This window comes from Leptonychotes weddellii, chromosome 1, assembly GCF_054177405.1.
Source record: "Leptonychotes weddellii isolate Sample4059 chromosome 1, ASM5417740v2, whole genome shotgun sequence".
In the NCBI taxonomy this organism is placed as follows: domain Eukaryota; kingdom Metazoa; phylum Chordata; class Mammalia; order Carnivora; family Phocidae; genus Leptonychotes; species Leptonychotes weddellii.
The window spans coordinates 57,577,595-57,595,914 of NC_138369.1; the positions used below are offsets into that span (position 1 = coordinate 57,577,595).

An 18,320-nucleotide genomic window follows, 5' to 3' on the forward strand; every position below is an offset into this window, starting at 1 on the left:
CTCTCACCTGCTCTATCTGTAAAATGGGGATAGCTGGGAAATGTTAGAGTATTGCCTAAAGGACCCTTCCATGAGTGACACTCAGGGTTTCTTGGTCTCTACCTGGAGGGCAGCCCAAGAGTCTGGAGCATAGACAAACTTACCGAGACTTCGATGCCCCCAGGGGCAAGCTCACCGGTGGACAACGTGGAGTGTCTGTCTTCTCTACGTCCTGGACCAGGGTTGGAGGGTTGAGGCACTGGACTCCTAAGGAGGGGGCCTTGCTGGCCAGCACCTCCACCCAGGAGCATGGAGCCCCGATGGCTCTCATGGTCTCCAGGAAAGACTCCATCATCTGTGACTCCATCAGGGATTGAGGTATCCAGGCAAGGGGCACGGAAATGGAACACACTGCCATGGCTAGCCCGGCGTCTCCCAGAGGTGAGGCCTAGGAAAGACTGGGCATTGCCCCAAAGGAGCAAGAGATAAAGGCAGGCTGGAAGCTGAGCCTATAAGCAAATCTGGAGCTCAACACTTCTTCCACACACTCCCATTTCCCTGCCCTTATTCTCATGAACTTCCAGAAGAAAATTAAAGACACAGATCTAAGGGGTATTCTAGGTAAACATGGGAAGAGAATGGAGGAGAAGAATATTTTTGATGGAGCCTGGGAAAAGGCCAAGAGAGATGAGAGATTATAGGGTCCTTAAGATCATCAAATAGGTCATGATGGGCAAAAATATCAGAAGACAACCTTGTCACCCAGAAGGATCAGCTCTTTACCAGCATTTACCTATAGGGCTGGACAAAGCAGTCTTAAATTCCCTGCTCCACATGTAAAGCTGAGACCTAAGGAGACCTTTATGCACACCAGTACTGGAACAAACCTGGTAAATGGTTGTGGAATGAACAAGTGCACTTTATTGTCTGAAAATTAGGTCCTGCAATTCATTAGATCCAGCCTATATAAACGTGAGAGTTTGTGTTGCAAAGGAGACAAGAGCTTTGTAATGTAATGAGCTTCCAGGATCCCTTGAGGCAAACTTTGAATAGTCAACAGTGGAGAGATTGAAGGGAGAGTTACAGCCTAATTTCCTGGAAGAATAATGCCATTCCTCCAAATCAATAAACATTTCCCATCAAAATCTCCCGCTGAGGGAACTGTGAGGCTTACAGTTGCCAGAGGAAAGGAGCTAATTCACAGGCCTAGAGCCACTGGAGCCTGGGTTGGCTAGTACCCATGACCACTGTGGGAGCTTGACCATAAGAAGTTATCAGTTCTGTCCTAGGCCGTATGAAGTATTTCAAGATCTACACACTGACTTCCTAGCAAACTCTGATCATACTGCTGAATGTTTCCCCCTTCCTTAATTTTATTTACTAAACTACTGAAGTTAGGACATTCTTGTCCATTAGAGTCCTCTTTACTTATCCCCCTATCCCACAGAACTGATGTTTCCTTTCTGGATTATTTGGAGCCCAATCCTGCTCAGCAACTATCTTTGCAATCTCAGTATTATAAACAGGGCACTCTTTACTTAGAATATATGTCCAAGGATTATGGAACTCATAAAAAATCCACAAATCAGTCCCACTTTTGAAGTAATGGAGCAGATCTGGCAAATCTTTATTAAAAATGGAATGGCTGAGTTATTTGCAGTTGGGCACTAAACAAACCAATGAAGAAACTAAGAAGAAGATTTTGGTCCCATATTTGACGGCACTGCTTCCCTGGCCACCAGTTAATATTTCAGAATTAACCTATTTGACAAATGGTGGCAATGACCTCTGAATCTAAGCACTAGACTTGCCTTAAAATGTATCATCCAGGCAGACCAACTGGTGTCCTGTGGTTTCCCTGAAACCCTTGCTGTGTCTCTCCTAGTTGCTACCCCCAATCTCTCACTCACTGCTGCTGGTTAGAAAATGGCTTTATATAAAAACTGCTTATGGGCTATTTACTACATGAACACACCTGGGAAAAGAGGAAGGGGATGCCCTCTTGAATGAATTCCAACCCATTAGTGAGCATTAAAAAGTACCCAAATAGTGCTTCCATGCCTTTGCACATACATGTTCTCTTTTAGGCCTGAAAAATACTCCTCCTCCCCTCTCTTGCAGTCCTCAATTATTGGAGGAATACTCACTATTTGCTATTCATTTCAATTATCTCCTCCTCCATTCAGCCTTTCCTGATACACCTCCACCCCCATAAGAGAGGATGCCTCTTCTATCCCCAAAACACCATGTATGTTTCCCTAATATAGTACATAACACATAGTTTTTATATCTGTCTCCTCCACCAAATGGAGGTCCTTGGGAAATGGACCATGTTTTAGTCATCTCTTTACACCATTGCACCTAGTATTGTTGAAGTAACAAGACACAGCTCCTCTTTTGTCCACTTGAAGGTAAATCTAGTTGGAGAGAGGAGCACATACACACCAAACAATTATTGGACATCCAGGTGCTAATCTATGTGGGACTGACTGAATGAGGGGAATTAAAGCCCAATTCACAGTATCATTGACATTTCCATGGAAGCTGTGATTCATCCTGTTCTGTGATTGTCAGAGCCCTAGTCAAATCCTCTTTCAAATATCTTCTGATCTGTACCCTGTGCATGCCAGGTGCTGCTCAAAAGAGGCAGAGCAAGGAAGGGAAGGGCACAGAATCTGATAAATGCTGAAGTGTGTATGTCACTGAGACTAGTGTGCATGTGAGCATGTCTGTGCACATATAGGCACACATAAGTCTGGGGATTACAGAGACTATGCTATAAACAGTAGAACATCCTTCAGACGAGCATAGGAAAAGAGATTGAGAGGGAAGTGACAGTCAGGAGGCCTGAAAAATAGCCATGTTGATCCTTTTCCATACTGTTAGTGTGGGAACTACACTTCCACAAAGGGGTTGTCATCTCTTAGGTCTCTGGAAAGGGCATGTTTGGAGTACACAGGACTTTCAAGGGAAAGTGAGGTGGTGGGAGGAAACTTGGTGAGTATAGGGAATCTTGGAGTGGGATGTAGAAGGTTTGGGTGGTGAACAGAATTGTTACAGGGTCTGAAGTGAGGTACTGAAGTTATTCCTAGGCTGGACTGCATCAGAGATGGATCTGGAATCCTCTGTACCAACAACAGGTGAGAGTTTGGGTTGTGGTGGCTGAGACATGAGGTCAGAAATAAGTTTGTAAATTATTTCAGCACCTTGGACAGAATTGCAGATCAGAGTGTTTGAAGGAAGCTAACCCTTGATGTCCACAGGTCCATGGACAACTCAAGGTCAGTGTGTCCAATGTGGGCTCACCACTTTCCCTACAAACCTGGGTTCTTCCTCCCGTGCTCCTGCCTTAGAATCACTACCCATCTAATTACCCAGTTCTGGAAACTGGGAGTCATTTTGGACTCCTCTCTCCTTTTTCCACATTCCACAGTTCCAGTCTTATTGTCCCCTACCTTGAATAGAAGTCACAATCCACCCCCTTTTCACATTTATAATGCCCATGTCCTAGTTTAGGCCACCATTTGGTGGGGGGGTCAGTGTGTTGTCTGGATTACTATAACATCCTCCTAATCTTTGTGCCTCCAACTGTCTCCCTGCTACAAACATTTTCCCACTCCAGTCATTGTCCATGGCAGCTGCAAAGGTGGGTAATCTTTAGAGAACAAACTTGAGCCTTTTACCATTCTGCGTTGGTTGTAAGGATCAGATTGGGGTGATTTGTTGTCGTCTGTGGAGCCCTCTGACACCCTTGGTTTCATTCTGTGTTTTCTCTCACTGGCATTTTTGGAGGCTAAAGGTGATCCATTGTGGGAATGGAGAGAGGCTGTGTCAATCCCCAGCGCTGCCAGCACCTGAAGAGAGAGAACAGCAGCTGCAGCCAACAATATGTGATTGAGCTTAACATGAATGTGTCCCTTACACATGTGGTGTCACAGAGATGAGGGCATCTAAAACAGAGGAGGTCAGGATTAGAACCTGGGTGGTAGTGGGATTGAGGCATGGCAGGAAGAGCCACCTCTGGGTTATCCCTTTCATTCACACCTTGTAGTATGCCCTGCTGATGCCCTCACCAAATCCATTTTACCAGGTCAGTATACTCATCTTCAGCTGCTTGAGTGTAAGCTGCTAATTGATCGCAGCCACAGTATTTTGTAGAATATTTCCTTTGACTGTACATTTGGCTGGGGCGGGTATGGGGGTATAAAAGGCCAGCCCTCTTGCCTCAAGGTACAGCTAACTTTGTGGTACAAGGCATGCCCCAGAGCTCCCCATGGGATCAGGCTGAAGGTCATCTCTAGCTGAGGCCACCTTCTTGTTTAATTCTCCTCCTGTCCCATCCTACTTCCTGCTCTCTCCTTTTCCTGAGAGCACCCCTCAATAAATCAGTGGCACAAGATCTTCGTTGGGTTCTTTTTAAAGAAAACCTGACCTAAGATGGTCCTTAAGGTACAATGAATCTTCTTACAGTTCCCTAGAATGACAATCTTAATCTAAGTGGTTCATCCAGATCTCTGCCTGCAACAGACTTCACAAAGCATCCACCCCTCACAGACCTCTTGCTCCTTCCGGAGCATCTCAAGGGCCTCTTGGAACTTCTTCTCCTTGGCTTCAATTTCATCAATTGTTGCCTGGTTCTGCTCCTCATATGCCATGGTGACCACAGCCAAGATCAAGTTGACCAGGTAGAAAGACCCCAAGAAGATGACAAGCACGAAAAAGACCATATACATTTTCCCAGAAGCCCTCAGGGTCTGCAGATTCAAGAGAAAGGAGATCTGTATCGAAAGTTTATGGGCCTCTGATGTTGCCAGGCTCCTCCAGGAAAAACGTAGGCATGCATCTGACTCCCCAGCTTCCAAACAAGTCTGTAGGGGGACATGCAGATCAATACCTGCTGGTAGAGGCGTTCCCAGGAATCCTGTGTCATGAGGCGGAACAGTGACAGGAAAGCCCAAGCAAAGGAATCAAAGCTGGTGTAGTTAAAATCTGGGTTGTCAGATGTTTTAAGACAGATATAACCTTGAGGGCAGTGGCTGCAGCAAGAAATAGAGAAGGTCATCAATTGCATAGCCCCCCTGCTTCTTGGGGGCAATGCAGCCCAGGGCTATAGGAAGACCATAGGGTTTGAAGTCAAAGATTGGAGCTCAAGGCCTGGCCTCCCTCTTGTTAGCTGGATGACCTTGATCTCTCTAAGGCTCAGTTCCTTTTGCCCATTTATTTTTTATTTTATTTTTCTAAAGATTTTATTTATTTATTTGAGAGAAAGAGTGAGAGAGAGAGCATGAGAGGGGGGAGGGTCAGAGGGAGAAGCAGGCTCCCCGCTGAGCAGGGAGCCCTACAAGGGGTTCAATCCTGGGACTCTGAGATCATGAACTGAGCAGAAGGCAGATGCTTAACTGACTGAGCCACCCAGGCGCCCCCCTCTTGCCCATTTAAATGGGGATGATAATACTTTCACTTCAGAGTTTCATGCAGAGGGGAGTGGCCTTGGAAGGCCAGCTGACTGCCCAGACATGATCCCATAAGGTGGCAAACTCTCTGCAGGTTCACACCAGGGGAGGGAGAATCAGTGTCAATAATTCAGACTTAAAACCTGAGCCATTTGGCATCATCTGCCAACCTGTCCATCAAAGGAGGACTCACATTAGTCAAGTTCACTCACCAATTATATATAACAATGAAAACAACACTTTCCACTTACTGGGCACTTACTGTGTGCCTCTTTCTCTCTCCTAAGTGCTTTACAAATGCTATAAATTAATCATCTGAACCATCCTTTCTTACAGATGTGGAAGCTGAGGTTCAGAGAAAAGACAGTTGCTAAAACCACACAGATGCCAATGTATTCATTCAAAAGGAGAAATATAACTGTCAAGTAGCCTATGAAGACTGACTTATGAAGGAAAGCCAAATTGAAGACGACCACATGGTGAGTATTGGGGTGGGCAGTGCTGGATTGACTCTTCACTCTCTCATGATAAGGGAGTAAGTTGATGTCAAGAAGTATCTCTAACCTAAAGGCATGTGAGGTGTTTGCACATACCTCAAGGGCATGGCTTTGCTGAGAAAACAGTAATACCTGGTTTGTAGTTTGGGATGCTACCACTCCAGCATGCCTCCACTAACACCAATCTCTGGGGCTGTCCTTATTCTAGACATCCATGTAAACACACAATCCTGGGACCCATACAATTGATTAGGGTCCCAGCAACTTGACTATAATTAATACCAATTCTATCTTCAATCTTGATTGGAAATTTGTGAGTTCCTAGACTCTCTAGACCCACATTTAAAGACAGACAGTTTTTTGATTTGCTCTCCAAAGGAGCTAGTCAACCCATTACCTGTAGGTTTGCTAGTTAACTCCAAGGGTAGCCTTATTTTCATGTCTTCCATTAAACTCCACTACAGTTGCTACACATCAATAATGAACTGCTCTGAGAATTAAATGAGACCATACTAGAAAGCTTTTCGCATGGTGCCTTCAGCATAGTAAATATTATATGTAAATTGTAAATTAAAATTCCTGCTATTTTTAACCTGGAGAGACCAAAAGAATGGACTAGAAGAATACATGTGAAAGAATGCTGGAAATCATTAAGTGTTTCCTAGTGCTTGTGAGACCCCGGACTTTCCTCCCACAGTGCCACTGGTCAGTGAGGGCCTTAGCTCAGGGCTCTGGCTTCTCTGTGGCCCAGTACAGGACCCAGTTTCCATCTTCATGGTATGTCCTTCAGGGCTCACTCTGCCCTTCACCCTGAGCTGGCCTCCCTTGCCAACCCAGCCTTATACACTTATTTCCTGGCCAGGACCTGCCCAGCAGGATGTCTGGCCTATTTTGGAGCTGGGTTGTGGGGCCATGAGTGGACCCCATAACTTTACCACAGATAGCGCTTAGGCTACCCTGGAGCCATTGCCATGAGAAATGCCATTATCCAGACAGGAAAAAAGACACTGAGGAGGCCTTTGGCTTAGATTTAAGTCAAAGGCAAACTGACATCAGAACAGCCCTATCTCTGAACCAAAGAACTAAATGCCAAGTGCATTTGTGAAGAAAGAGGCCAAGGACCCTATGTTGATCAAATTCTCAGCTCTATCTGAGATTGTTTGTCTAGTGAGCTGATTAAGGCAAAGCTCCATTTAGGTCCCACCCAGCTCCACTTGGGCAATCTGGGGATGTTAGCCATTCAGGGAGTGGGGTCATATGGGCTTCGGGCTCCAGACCCCCAACATGGAGATGGGGAAGATAAGCCTTGCTGATATGTTGCCTGAACTTTCTGCTCATGCTTGCTCCAGTGGTCAAAGCAGCAGGCAAGCTTGAGGGGAAATCTACCCCTTTGCTTTGTTTCACATTTTGTTCTGCCACCTGGAATGGCCTCCATCCAAACGATCTCTTCAACCAAACTGGAGACATCCTGCCTGTCCTTCAGTGCTCACCACAACCACCACCTCCAGGAAACCTTCCCTGACCTCCTGCACTGCCTCCCACCATCACCTCACTGTGTCCCCTCAGCCCATGGAACCTCTAGCATAGCACTGCTTCTTCACAGGGTAGCATCTTTATGTATATGCATCAGACCTCACAAATTGGCAGCTTGCAGGCTGAATTTGGCTTGCAGAAATATTTTGTTTGGCCCACAATATGTAGACATTTTTTGGAATTGGTAGCCAATGTTTGTAGTTGGGAGATTTCACATAAAAATATGAATTCTTGTCTTTCTTTTTTTAAAAGTTAGACGAGCTGGAAGCAGTGGACCCACATTTCCATGTGGCAACCAAAAGCTGGGCTGAGCAGTGGCTGGCCCTTTTAAATGGGGCACAAACTGTCATCGCCTAGTTCCAATCCAGCCTAATCCTCTCATTTGTTATGTATCTAGCCTCTGTAAGAATTTGAAATGGCAAAGGCTGATGCACCTGTTTCTTCCTCTGTCATGTGTGGATAACAAAACCCATGTGATGGAGTTGTGATGATTAAATGTAGAACATTTGACACAAAACGTATTTATATTAGTTCCTTCCTGGGGTAGATTGTTTGCCAAAATGGCCACAAGTATTCTCCTACCTGTATCCATACCCCTTTGCCATAAAATTGCCATAGCTCCTCCAGTCAAGAGGTAAAGGTTATCTCTCCATCCCTTGGATTTGCACTGGCCTGTGACTTGCTTTGTTCAATAGAATGCAGAAGTGACATTGTGCCAGTTCTGAACCTTGGTCTCAAGAGACCTTGTACACTTCCACTCTTTCTCTTGGAACCTTCTCTCTGCCCTTGAGAACAAGACCAGGCTAGCCTGCTGGGAGATGAGACCACATGGAACAGAAAAACTGCCCCAGCTGAGACTGTCCTAGATCAGCTGGCCCCTGCTAATCTGTCCATTGTTTGCAGATGTATGAATAAGCTCAGGCAATGCCAGAACACCAGGCTGATCTCAGTTCAACATGCTAATGTGCAGAATCTTGAGCTAAATAAATGGCTAGTGTTGTAAGTCACAAAATCTTGGGGCTGTTTGTTACATAGCAAAAGCTAACTCCTACACTCCCTCCCCATGAGCCTGGGATGGCAAAAGACATGACTTATTAATTTCTACATCACCTTGGGGTCTGCAAACCAGTCTCTATCCAGAATATGATAATGACAAAGAGAAAGGACTGCTGGGCACTGGTGCTTTGTCATGGGTTGAGCACTCACCCTGCATCAGATCCATTGCCACACAGTAAGGGATCTGAAGTGCCCGGCTTATTATAGTAGAAATCTGCAGGAGAAAGGAAGAAATGAAAGCCATGAATATAGTTCTGAACCCTCTAGCTCAAGTCTTATGTGGTGGAGGCAACACCTCCTAAGTCTTCTGCCTGAGCAAGATGTGTTCCCTTGGCTATGTGCTCTCAGTAGGCATGCTGAGACATTTGGAAGGGGGAATGTCCCATCTGGGAAGAGAAAAGTTGATCAGTGACTTTAGCTCTGAGCCTCCCCCAGCAGAATGATTTGCTTCTAGATTTATAGCTTATTTTCTTGTAAAAGGGACATTGGACAACAGAAAATGGGGACCCAAAAGTAAAACGTAGCAAAGGAGAAGCATTTCAGCAGGAAAGAGGAATCAAAATATATTTCTATATAGGTATGCAGGGGCTTCACACCCTTGCCAACCAGACCTTTGTCCCTATGGCAGAAGTTCCACTCTTGTTTTCCATAAGAGGAGTAATTGCCCGTTTCGTTGAGAGTTGCACAATTCTTGACACATTTGTTCTTGAGATTGCCCTTGAAGAGCTGTAGACCCACCAGGGCAAAGACACTCAAGCAGAAGACAGTGAGGATGGTCACATCTGCCAGTTTCCTCACCGAGTGGATCAGAGCTCCCACAATGACCTTCAGTCCTGTGGGAAGATGACAACAACACTCCCACATTGATGAGATACCACACAGAGCACACTTGCATGCCTGGCATGCCTGCATCTTAACCATCCTATCCTTTCATTACATATAGGTGCGAGGTACTTTACAAACTTTAGGCAGTTCCAAGCATAGTTCCTCAATTAAACCTTGCAATAACCCTGAGATGGAGACAGAGATTATTGTTCCTTGCAAGAATGTGACAATATACCCAGATGATGTATTTCTTATCATTGTAAGGCTAATAATGATTCAGTCCTGGGAGGCAGCTTGAGGATGGAAACACATGGAACCTCAGTGTGTGTGTTGAGAGAGAGAGAGAGATGCAAGGGAGATAGAATGAGACAGAGAAAGAGAGACAGAAACACAAAGACACAGAGAGACAAACACAACAATAGAATGAGACCATGAGAGCATTAGGACAAGCACAGTTGGCAGTAAAGTTGGGGTCTCTGCTTGTTTAAGGAGGGAGGATTTATAACTGTGGAGAATAATATCAGCTTCTTTCAGAGAGCAGATTCACAGTAGCAGAAAGAGCTCTGAACAGGGAAGCAGTCTGAGACTGATCCTTTTCTTGTCATTTGGTTAACAAATAACCTATTGTGCACTAGCTCTGTTGGTTCTTGGGCTGGGAGCTGAGCAGGGAGCTAAGGCAAGGGCATGTGGTGGGGTTGTTTAACAACTGAGGGGGAATGCCATTGCATTATTGAGCAGGTAGGCACACATAGGAGCAACTCCTAATTGAAGCCTAGGGTGGGGATAGGATGGGGTGGAATGTGAGGAAGTTGGGAGAGACCAGGGAGTCTCCTTGAGAAGGACAAACTTTTGCAGAGGCCTGAGGAATGAGTATGAGTTGAATGAAGAGAGAAAGGACTCTCTTAGTAGAGAAGCAGCATGGCCAAAGCCTGGGAGATGAGCAAAGGCAAGGACTATTTGTAGAACCACAGGTAGATTCTAGAACATGATACAAGGCAGGTAGAGGAGAGGGATGAGATCAGAGAGGGAGTCTGGACTGGACAGGTCTTATAAACAAGACTCAGGGTCTTCCTGGCTAAGACTAGGTGAGAGAGATACCAGGTGGCAGCACTGACTACTTCTCGCTATGGCTCTCTTCATGAGGAAGCTTGCCCAGTGGAAGTTGGCAAAGATTTTCTAATCCTTCACTGCAGAGCCAGACATGGAATGGTAGAAAGGACTTCCCCCATGGCTTGAGTGTTTCTGTTTTCCAGATGAAAGCATGGATTCTCAGAGGTAAGGGAAAGGAGATAATCCATCAGGCCACAAGGTGGAAGTTGTCTCAATGGTTTGCCTGGTATCTGGCCTCACCATCTTTTCCATCAACCCAGTGAGGGGTAAGGTGTATCCCTGAGATACTGGTGACAACAGAAGTCTTGAAGGCTCGATAAGATAAGCTGTGGTGGAACACTTTTGTTTCTGAATTCTCTTTAATCAAGAATTGCCCAATTCTTTTCTCCTCTGTGGGTCCAAAGACAAGAGTGAGGCTCAAGCTTTCAGGTATATGGAAATGGCAAAGACACTCACAAGAGCCTAGGACTGCCTACACTCTTCCTCCTTATATTCAAGTTTATACCTTTAGTTTAGGATATAAATGAGAACCTCCAACTGGAGGTTTGCCGGAACCCCACAACAAGAACATAAAATGAGGACATGACCTTCTTGTCATTTATTGATGATGATGTCATGAGGTATTATGCACAGAGCATTGGCCTAGGAATTGGGACACTAGATCTCCAGGTGACACTTTGCCTCATTAGTGGTGAGGACTTGGGATTGTGTTTTCTACTGTCTGGGCCTCAGTTTCTTTGTCTTTTAAATGGGGACAACAGTTTATGCCCTGGAGCTTTATAGGACTCTTACAAAAATCAAAGTAAGACATTAGGCTGTGTAAACCAGCATATGCTCTATGAAAACATGTAATGGTTAAAGCAGCTCACCTGGGATCACAGAAACTGTCTTTAAAGCTCTAAGAACTCTGAATGTCCGCAGGCCTGAGATCCCTCGGAGATCTGTCGTTTCACCAATGTATCTGTAGGACCAGAAGTTGGTCAGTATCTCTGCAAGGAAATGGTCCTGGGAATGTATGCAGCATAAATAAGGACAATTTTGGGTAACAAGAGCCTAAGAAGGACCCAGAATAGACACAAAATCTAGTGGCACTTCCACCTATAGACTGACACTCTGATTTAATTATTGCAATAGCTTTTAAAATGGCCCCTTTGAGAAGATGCATTATGATCCTGAGGGCTCTGTGCACTACATGTATGGATGGGTATTCAAGCATGTGGGCTTGGCCAACAAGTCTCCTCAAACACTGGTTCCTCAGGCAAAGACCTTCAGGTCAAGTAGGTGCAAGACTAAGCCTTGTCTGCTCACTTTGACAGGCCATTTATTAGCTCAGAGTTGAGGTCTCTGACTTCTACCTGAAGGTATGGGACTAATCCTAAAGTGACCATCAACGTAACACTTAGAAGCAAGGAAACCCCAGGCCATGCAGTTTCATATAAGGAAGCTGGATAGAGATGAGGAAACATCCCCAGAGCGTGAGCCACCCAGGAGCCCCATGCAGACATATACATCAGCATGGAGAAATACTCACGCCAGGGTAATGACACTAAAATCCAGCCAGTTCCAAGGATCTCGCAGGTAAGCAAACTCATTTAGACAAAATCCTCTTGCCAGTATCTTTATCAAGGCTTCAAAGGTGTAAATGACAGTGAAGACATACCTGAGAAGGAAGGGGGAAAAGAGTATTAACTGTGACATAGAGAGAGTTCAGAGGGGAGCTACTAGGATGGCTCCATAGGGAAATGTGTAAAGATCATCAGCAAGGTGGGGAAAAGGAAGAAGTTAAGGTAAGGAGGCAAGACTGGGGGACTCAGAGAAGTCACACAGATGGAGATGGATGTGTGCAGCTGAGAAAGTTGGCAGCATCTTTGGCTTGAAAACGTGGGCAGAGGGCAATAGTAGGTATAGAACCACCAGAAGGTTCAGAACAAGGATGCTCCTGTTTGCTGAGGTGCCCAGGGGGAAGCTGAAAGCTCCTCTCCCAACCTGCTGTTGGCTGACATGTGGAAGAGGTGGAGGCCCTGCTATGTCCCTCCTCTCCAAACTTCTCTACTTCCAACTGTCTTTTCTTTGCCCACATCCTTGGTCTGCAAGTGTTTTTGGACTCAGGAATCCCAGTCTAACAGCCATATAAGGCAGGAAACAACTAGGTGTCATTTAAGAAAAAAAATCTAAACATTTTCTCTGGAGGATGGGTCTTGCCAGAGGAAGTCATCTCAAATAGTCCTTTGAGTCTGCTGGGCACTTTGTGGCTTTGGAGGTGAAGAGATGGATCTAGAGCTGAGGTTGAGAGTAAGGTAGTGTTTCTCAAGTGTTCAGAATCCCTCAGTCACCTATGGCAGGAGTTTTCAAACTCTAGCAAGCATCTGAACCACCTGGAGGGCTTGTTCAAACATAGATTTCTGGGTTCTACCCCCAGGGTTTCTTATTTAGTAAATCAAGCATAGGGCCTAAGAGTGTGCATTTCTAACACATTCCCCAGCTGATGTTAATGCTGCTAGCCAGAGGGAACTACCCTTCCAGAACCAAAGGGATTCAGATGCACACATAATTTTGGGTACAGTCAATTTTTTAAATTATAAAATCATAAACATAAACACTGGTATTAAAAATGGAAAGAGTTGATTACATATGGCAGATTGAACATATGTATTTACCTCTATCCTTTCTGAAATCCTTCTTAAATGTTAGTAGAAGGATTTTTCCTTTTATTTTTTTAAAGTAAAAACCCAGTAAGAGGGAGATAATGGAGAACACAACAACAGCATTTTGGAAACTAGGAAGCAGATGGATGGGTAGTAACTGACAGAGCAGACCCAAGAAAGCTAAAACCTGAGCTGGGAAGTGGGGAGTGCCCAGAAGCAAGCCAACCCACATTGCAGGACTGCTTAGGACGTAGAGACACTAAATACTTCTGAAAGTGGGGTTTTGGGAGAGGTTGTCAGGTGGAGCTGGATACTGCTTGAAAGTCTTTACAAGAAACAGCTATTCACTGAGGAACCCATTCAGTGAAGAACTGCCTCCTCTGCTCTGGAAATAGATTGGATGTTCATTCTTTCAAGAGTTGAACAAGAGGGAGAGAGAGTTACATGCTGAAACAAGAGTATAAAGGACACTTTATACACTGAAAGGCAGGCAACCCTCCCACCACCTACTCCTGTCTGCCTTTCAGTTAGTTTCTAGAAGCCTGACAGTCAGGTTAATAGCCCAAGAAGATGCTATATTTTTAATGTGAACCACTAGGCAATGAGCATCAGGAATTGGAAGGATGCTTCTAACACCAAAGACTAAAGCAACCAAACAGGAAAGAAAGAAAAGCAAGAGACAATGCAGGGAGCAGAAGAAAAGTTAGGAAAAAATTATCATGAATATTTTTAGAGAATTAAGAGATGAGAAGATATGGGATACATAGAACAAGAACAGAAGGCTGTAAAGACTATTCAAGGAACAAAACAGAACTTTTGAAAAGAAAAATGTGATAGCAAAAGTAAAACATTAACAGAAGAGCTGAAAAAAAAAGGTGAAGAAATCTTACAGGAAGTGGGACCAAAAAAATGATGAGAGGTAGTTTATAAGCATGAACATTAGAGAGTCAGACCAGCAGGTACAATGTCTGACCAGTAGGAGATCTAGAAATAGACAGAGAGACTAGAGAAAATTATCAAAGAAATAATTCAAGAAAATTTCTGCAAACTGAAGGATCTAAGAATTCAGTTAGAAATACCCAGAAGTGTTCAGGAAAATGAATGAATGTCAAGGCATAACATCACCAAATTTCATAACATTGTACACAGACAGAAGACCCTAACTTTTTTTGAGGGAGTGAAAATCACAGGTTACAACCAGAGGATTAAGAATCAAAATATCATCAGGTTTCTCAATGGCAACCTTGGACAGTATCAGACAATGGAACAAATACCTTCAAAATTTTGAGGAAAATAATTTATAATATAGAATTTCTTCCCCAGATAAACTGTTATATTGAGGGCAAAATAAAGACAATTACAGATATACCAAGTCTCAGAAAATGTACTTTCCATCTAACCTTCTGAGAAAGTTACCATAGGATGCTCCACCCAATTAAGAAAGTAACCAGCAAAGAGGAAGATCTGGGGATGCAGGGGAGAGACAAATGGAATCCAAAAGAAAACGGAGAAGGGAAAATCTCCAGAAAAGAGCCGTACATCATGCTTCAAGAACACCTAAGCCATATTGAGTCAGGAGATGGAGGACTCCAGGAGTGATTTCCCCAAGAAAAATGGAACCTGATGGATAGCCTGATATGTTTGACTAAATTGAAGCAATGAATAAACTCTGGAGAAGAGTTGGGAACAAATTAGGGTAAAGACATAGAAAACAGAGCAAATGAAGCAATGAAATCTTTATTAACTCCAGAGAAAGCAAAAAGGAGCATGTACTCAAAGGACATTGCACGGCACAGCTATGATGCCATTTGCTTGGTAATACTATTACATAATCATGTCTGTAGTCAGATGACATACATATCATCTGATTACCTAACCCAAAATGATAGTATAACTACAACATGAAGATAAGTGTGAGCGGAATTGTGTGTGGGTATGTGCACCTAATTCTTTTTTTTCCATAACAGAAAGCCAATAGATAATATCTAAAGTGGAAGAATAAAATATATGGTACAAGTATCTTATCAGAGAGAAGGGAGTATCAGAATAAAGAGGTAAAAAAGCTGAGAGCACTTGCCTCTGGAAATACAGGATTAAGGGTGAGGAGATGAGCAGCATGAAATTGTTGTTTTTGTTAGGATTTTTGTAGAACTCTGCGACCTTTTAAATCATAAACCTGTATATCTTATATAAAAGTAAAAATCACATTAAAAAGAGAATAGCAGTAATGTCTTTTCATATCTGTGAGAGGGAAATAGTGTTTGAAATTATTCACGAAGAAATCTATATCTGGCTGGATGGCTGCTTGAGCTGTCAGCTTTCATATCTTGTTGGTTCCCCCCCCAACTCTTTATGTTTTCTAAATTAGAAAATCTTAACTCAGAATTATAGGTTGTTGGGAAGCTTTGACGGATATTTCTGGCTTTTCAGATCAAGTGCAGATCCAGAAATTATGGAGAGAGTTCTAAAGACTATTTTCAGTGTTTTACCAGAGGACGTGAGCAGAGGCTTTAGCACCACCCGAAGCTGGAGGGTTGAAGGTCTCAACTCAGGGGACAGTAGCTGACAGTCACATCCTCTTTCTGGTGGCATTTGGCTCACAGAGTATTTTTTCATGTTCTGTTGCAATGTTTGGATGCGATTTTTAATATGCAAAGGACACTCCTGACGGAGGAAGAAAATCACTGGGTATTGAGAAAAAGTCACACTCTCAGCCATCGAGCCATTTGACCCACTGTTCAGTTTTAAGAAATCCTGGTGTCTATTCATGAAAAAATTCTGATGTTTAGGCCCCGAAGTCAAAGATCCATACTGTTCAAAATCCTGAATGTATCATTGAGACCCACCATGTGTATTAGCAGAAATGGTAATTTTAAAATATTTTATTCCTTATTTTAAAACACTATAAGCCTTTTCTGTTTGCCAGTCACAGCAATTCAGTGTGGGAAAGCAGCATCTTATACTCACTTTCATCTCAGCCCTGTAGGCTGAGGAGACTCATACTAAGTGGCCACAGTCAGTTTGTATTCACAATTTCCACTGTGTCCCTCAAAGGCAATTCAGGGTCTGAAGGCATGCTATGGACCCCCATTGTTTTCCACAAATGAGGAATGTAGTACATTTGGAAGGAGCATCTTTCATTTGTATTGTGATGCCTTTCCTTGCTGACCACATGGCCAGAGCTTCTTCAATACCAATTCAACGTATCTTTTCTTTTTTTCCCAAAAGTGGTGAAATATACATAATATAAAATTTACTGCTGTCACCATTTTTAAAAAAAGATTCTATTTATTTGTTTGACACAGAGAGAGATTGGGAGAGCAGGAACACAAGCAGGGGGAGCGGGAGAGGGAGAAGCATGCTCCCTGCTGAGCAAGGAGCCCGATGTGGGGCTCGATCCCAGGACCCTGGGACCATGACCTGAGCCGAACGCAGACGCTTAGTGACGGAGCCACCCAGGCGCCCCTGCTGTCACTATTTTAAGTATGCAATTCAGTGGCATTAAGTGTATTCACAATGTTGTGCAACCACGACCACTATCCATCTCCAGAACTTCTTTATTATCCCAAACAGAAACTCTGTACTAATCAAACAACCCCCCAGTCCTCCTTCCCCTACTCCCTGGCAACCTCAATTCTACTTTCTGTCTCCATATAGTCCTATTCTAGGTACCTTATATAAGTGGAATCAGACAAGTCATACAATTTGTCCTTTTGTATCCAGCTAATTTTACTCAGCATAATGTTTTAAGGTCCATCCATGTTGTAGTGTGTGTCAGAATCTCATTCATTTTTAATGCTGAAAAATATTCTATCGTCCATACAATAGATCTATCACATTTTGTTATCCTTTCAGCTGTTGACGGACATTTGGATTGTTTCCACCTTTTGGCTCTTGTGAATAATGCTGCTATGAACCTTGGTGCACAAGCTAACATGCATTTTTAAGTTTACAAGTTAATCTTTAATTAATTAAACCAGAAATCTCTTCTTTTAAAATTAGCTTCATGATAAAGAAGACAAAAAGTCATTGAGCACTTCTCTCTCACATATATGGTGAATGTATACTGAAAACTGATACATCATAGTTTTATTAAACTGTAAAGTAAAATGTCTGCTTGTTTACATACATAACAGTCATTGATTTTAAAAGCCAGTCACATTATAAGAAATCTAGTAGTTCCGATAAAGCAATTCCATCAATTGTTTCCTGCTTTCTTTCCAACTACAATATTTGTCATTGATTTGGAAGCTGGTTTCATGTCTTACCAGCAAGGGTATAGCTGTAGTTGTTTTTGCTGCGAGGAGGAATGAGGACACTCTAGTTTTCATGTCTTTTCAACCTTTAAGATCAAGTTTTGATAATTTGTACTGGAAAGCCTAATTTTGTTTTTGTACTAGAAATAATCAACTGGTTTAAAAGTGAGGCTGATAAGCTTTATTGGAAAATAATATGGAAGTTTTGGTAGGTGTATATTACTATTTGATGAAAATGTTATTAGCAGATAATAAACTGGGTGCTAGGACAAAAGGCTCATTGATCCAATAACATTCAATGATCCATTTTCATTGTCATGCTGCCTGTTTTTTTGTTTATTTTTTATCTATCTTTGTGAGATTATCCACATCCTTTGTCCACTTGTCTCATGACTTGTCTCAGATTCAAGCTTTGTATTTATGACAGAATCGATTTATTATTTTTATTTGTGACCTTATTTCATATTGTGAGATTTACTTTTCTATTTTCATCACCATTGTTGTATTTCTGCAAACCACTTTTGAAATGATTCATTTTTTTTGAACTGTGATATTATGCAATTCAACAGTAACAGTGATAAATCCAAGTTTAACAAATGTAAACAGGAACTGTCGGGTGACAATAAAGCACATTAGTTAGGATAAACTATGTAAGATTAACTTCATGTTAACCAGTATGAACTGTCAGTCCATGAAACACATACATTGCTTTTAAGAACACAATAGCCAAACTGTGGAAAGAGCCAAGATGTCCATCGACAGATGAATGGATAAAGAAGATGTGGTATATATACACAATGGAATATTATGCAGCCATCAAAAGGAATGAGATCTTGCCATTTGCAACGACGTGGATGGAACTGGAGGGTATTATGTTGAGCGAAATAAGTCAAAAAAAGAAAGACATGTATCATATGACCTCACTGATATGAGGAATTCTTAATCGCAGGAAACAAACTGAGGGTT

The 18,320-nt window shown here is 43.0% G+C and overlaps 1 protein-coding gene across 2 annotated transcripts in view; it reads right to left on the bottom strand.

Annotated features, from left to right (window-relative positions):
• SCN10A (sodium voltage-gated channel alpha subunit 10) overlaps positions 1-18,320 on the bottom strand; it is an 81,778-nt gene that overhangs the window by 55,430 nt on the left and 8,028 nt on the right. For both annotated transcript variants that reach the window (XM_031028263.2, XM_006733423.2), the window contains exons 4-11: positions 11,985-12,113; positions 11,323-11,414; positions 9,160-9,351; positions 8,669-8,735; positions 4,874-5,015; positions 4,536-4,733; positions 3,663-3,833; positions 144-437 (exon numbers count right to left, since the gene is read on the bottom strand). In XM_031028263.2, the coding sequence (XP_030884123.1) occupies positions 144-437; positions 3,663-3,833; positions 4,536-4,733; positions 4,874-5,015; positions 8,669-8,735; positions 9,160-9,351; positions 11,323-11,414; positions 11,985-12,113 (1,285 nt within the window). The remainder of the gene's footprint in view (positions 1-143; positions 438-3,662; positions 3,834-4,535; positions 4,734-4,873; positions 5,016-8,668; positions 8,736-9,159; positions 9,352-11,322; positions 11,415-11,984; positions 12,114-18,320) is intronic.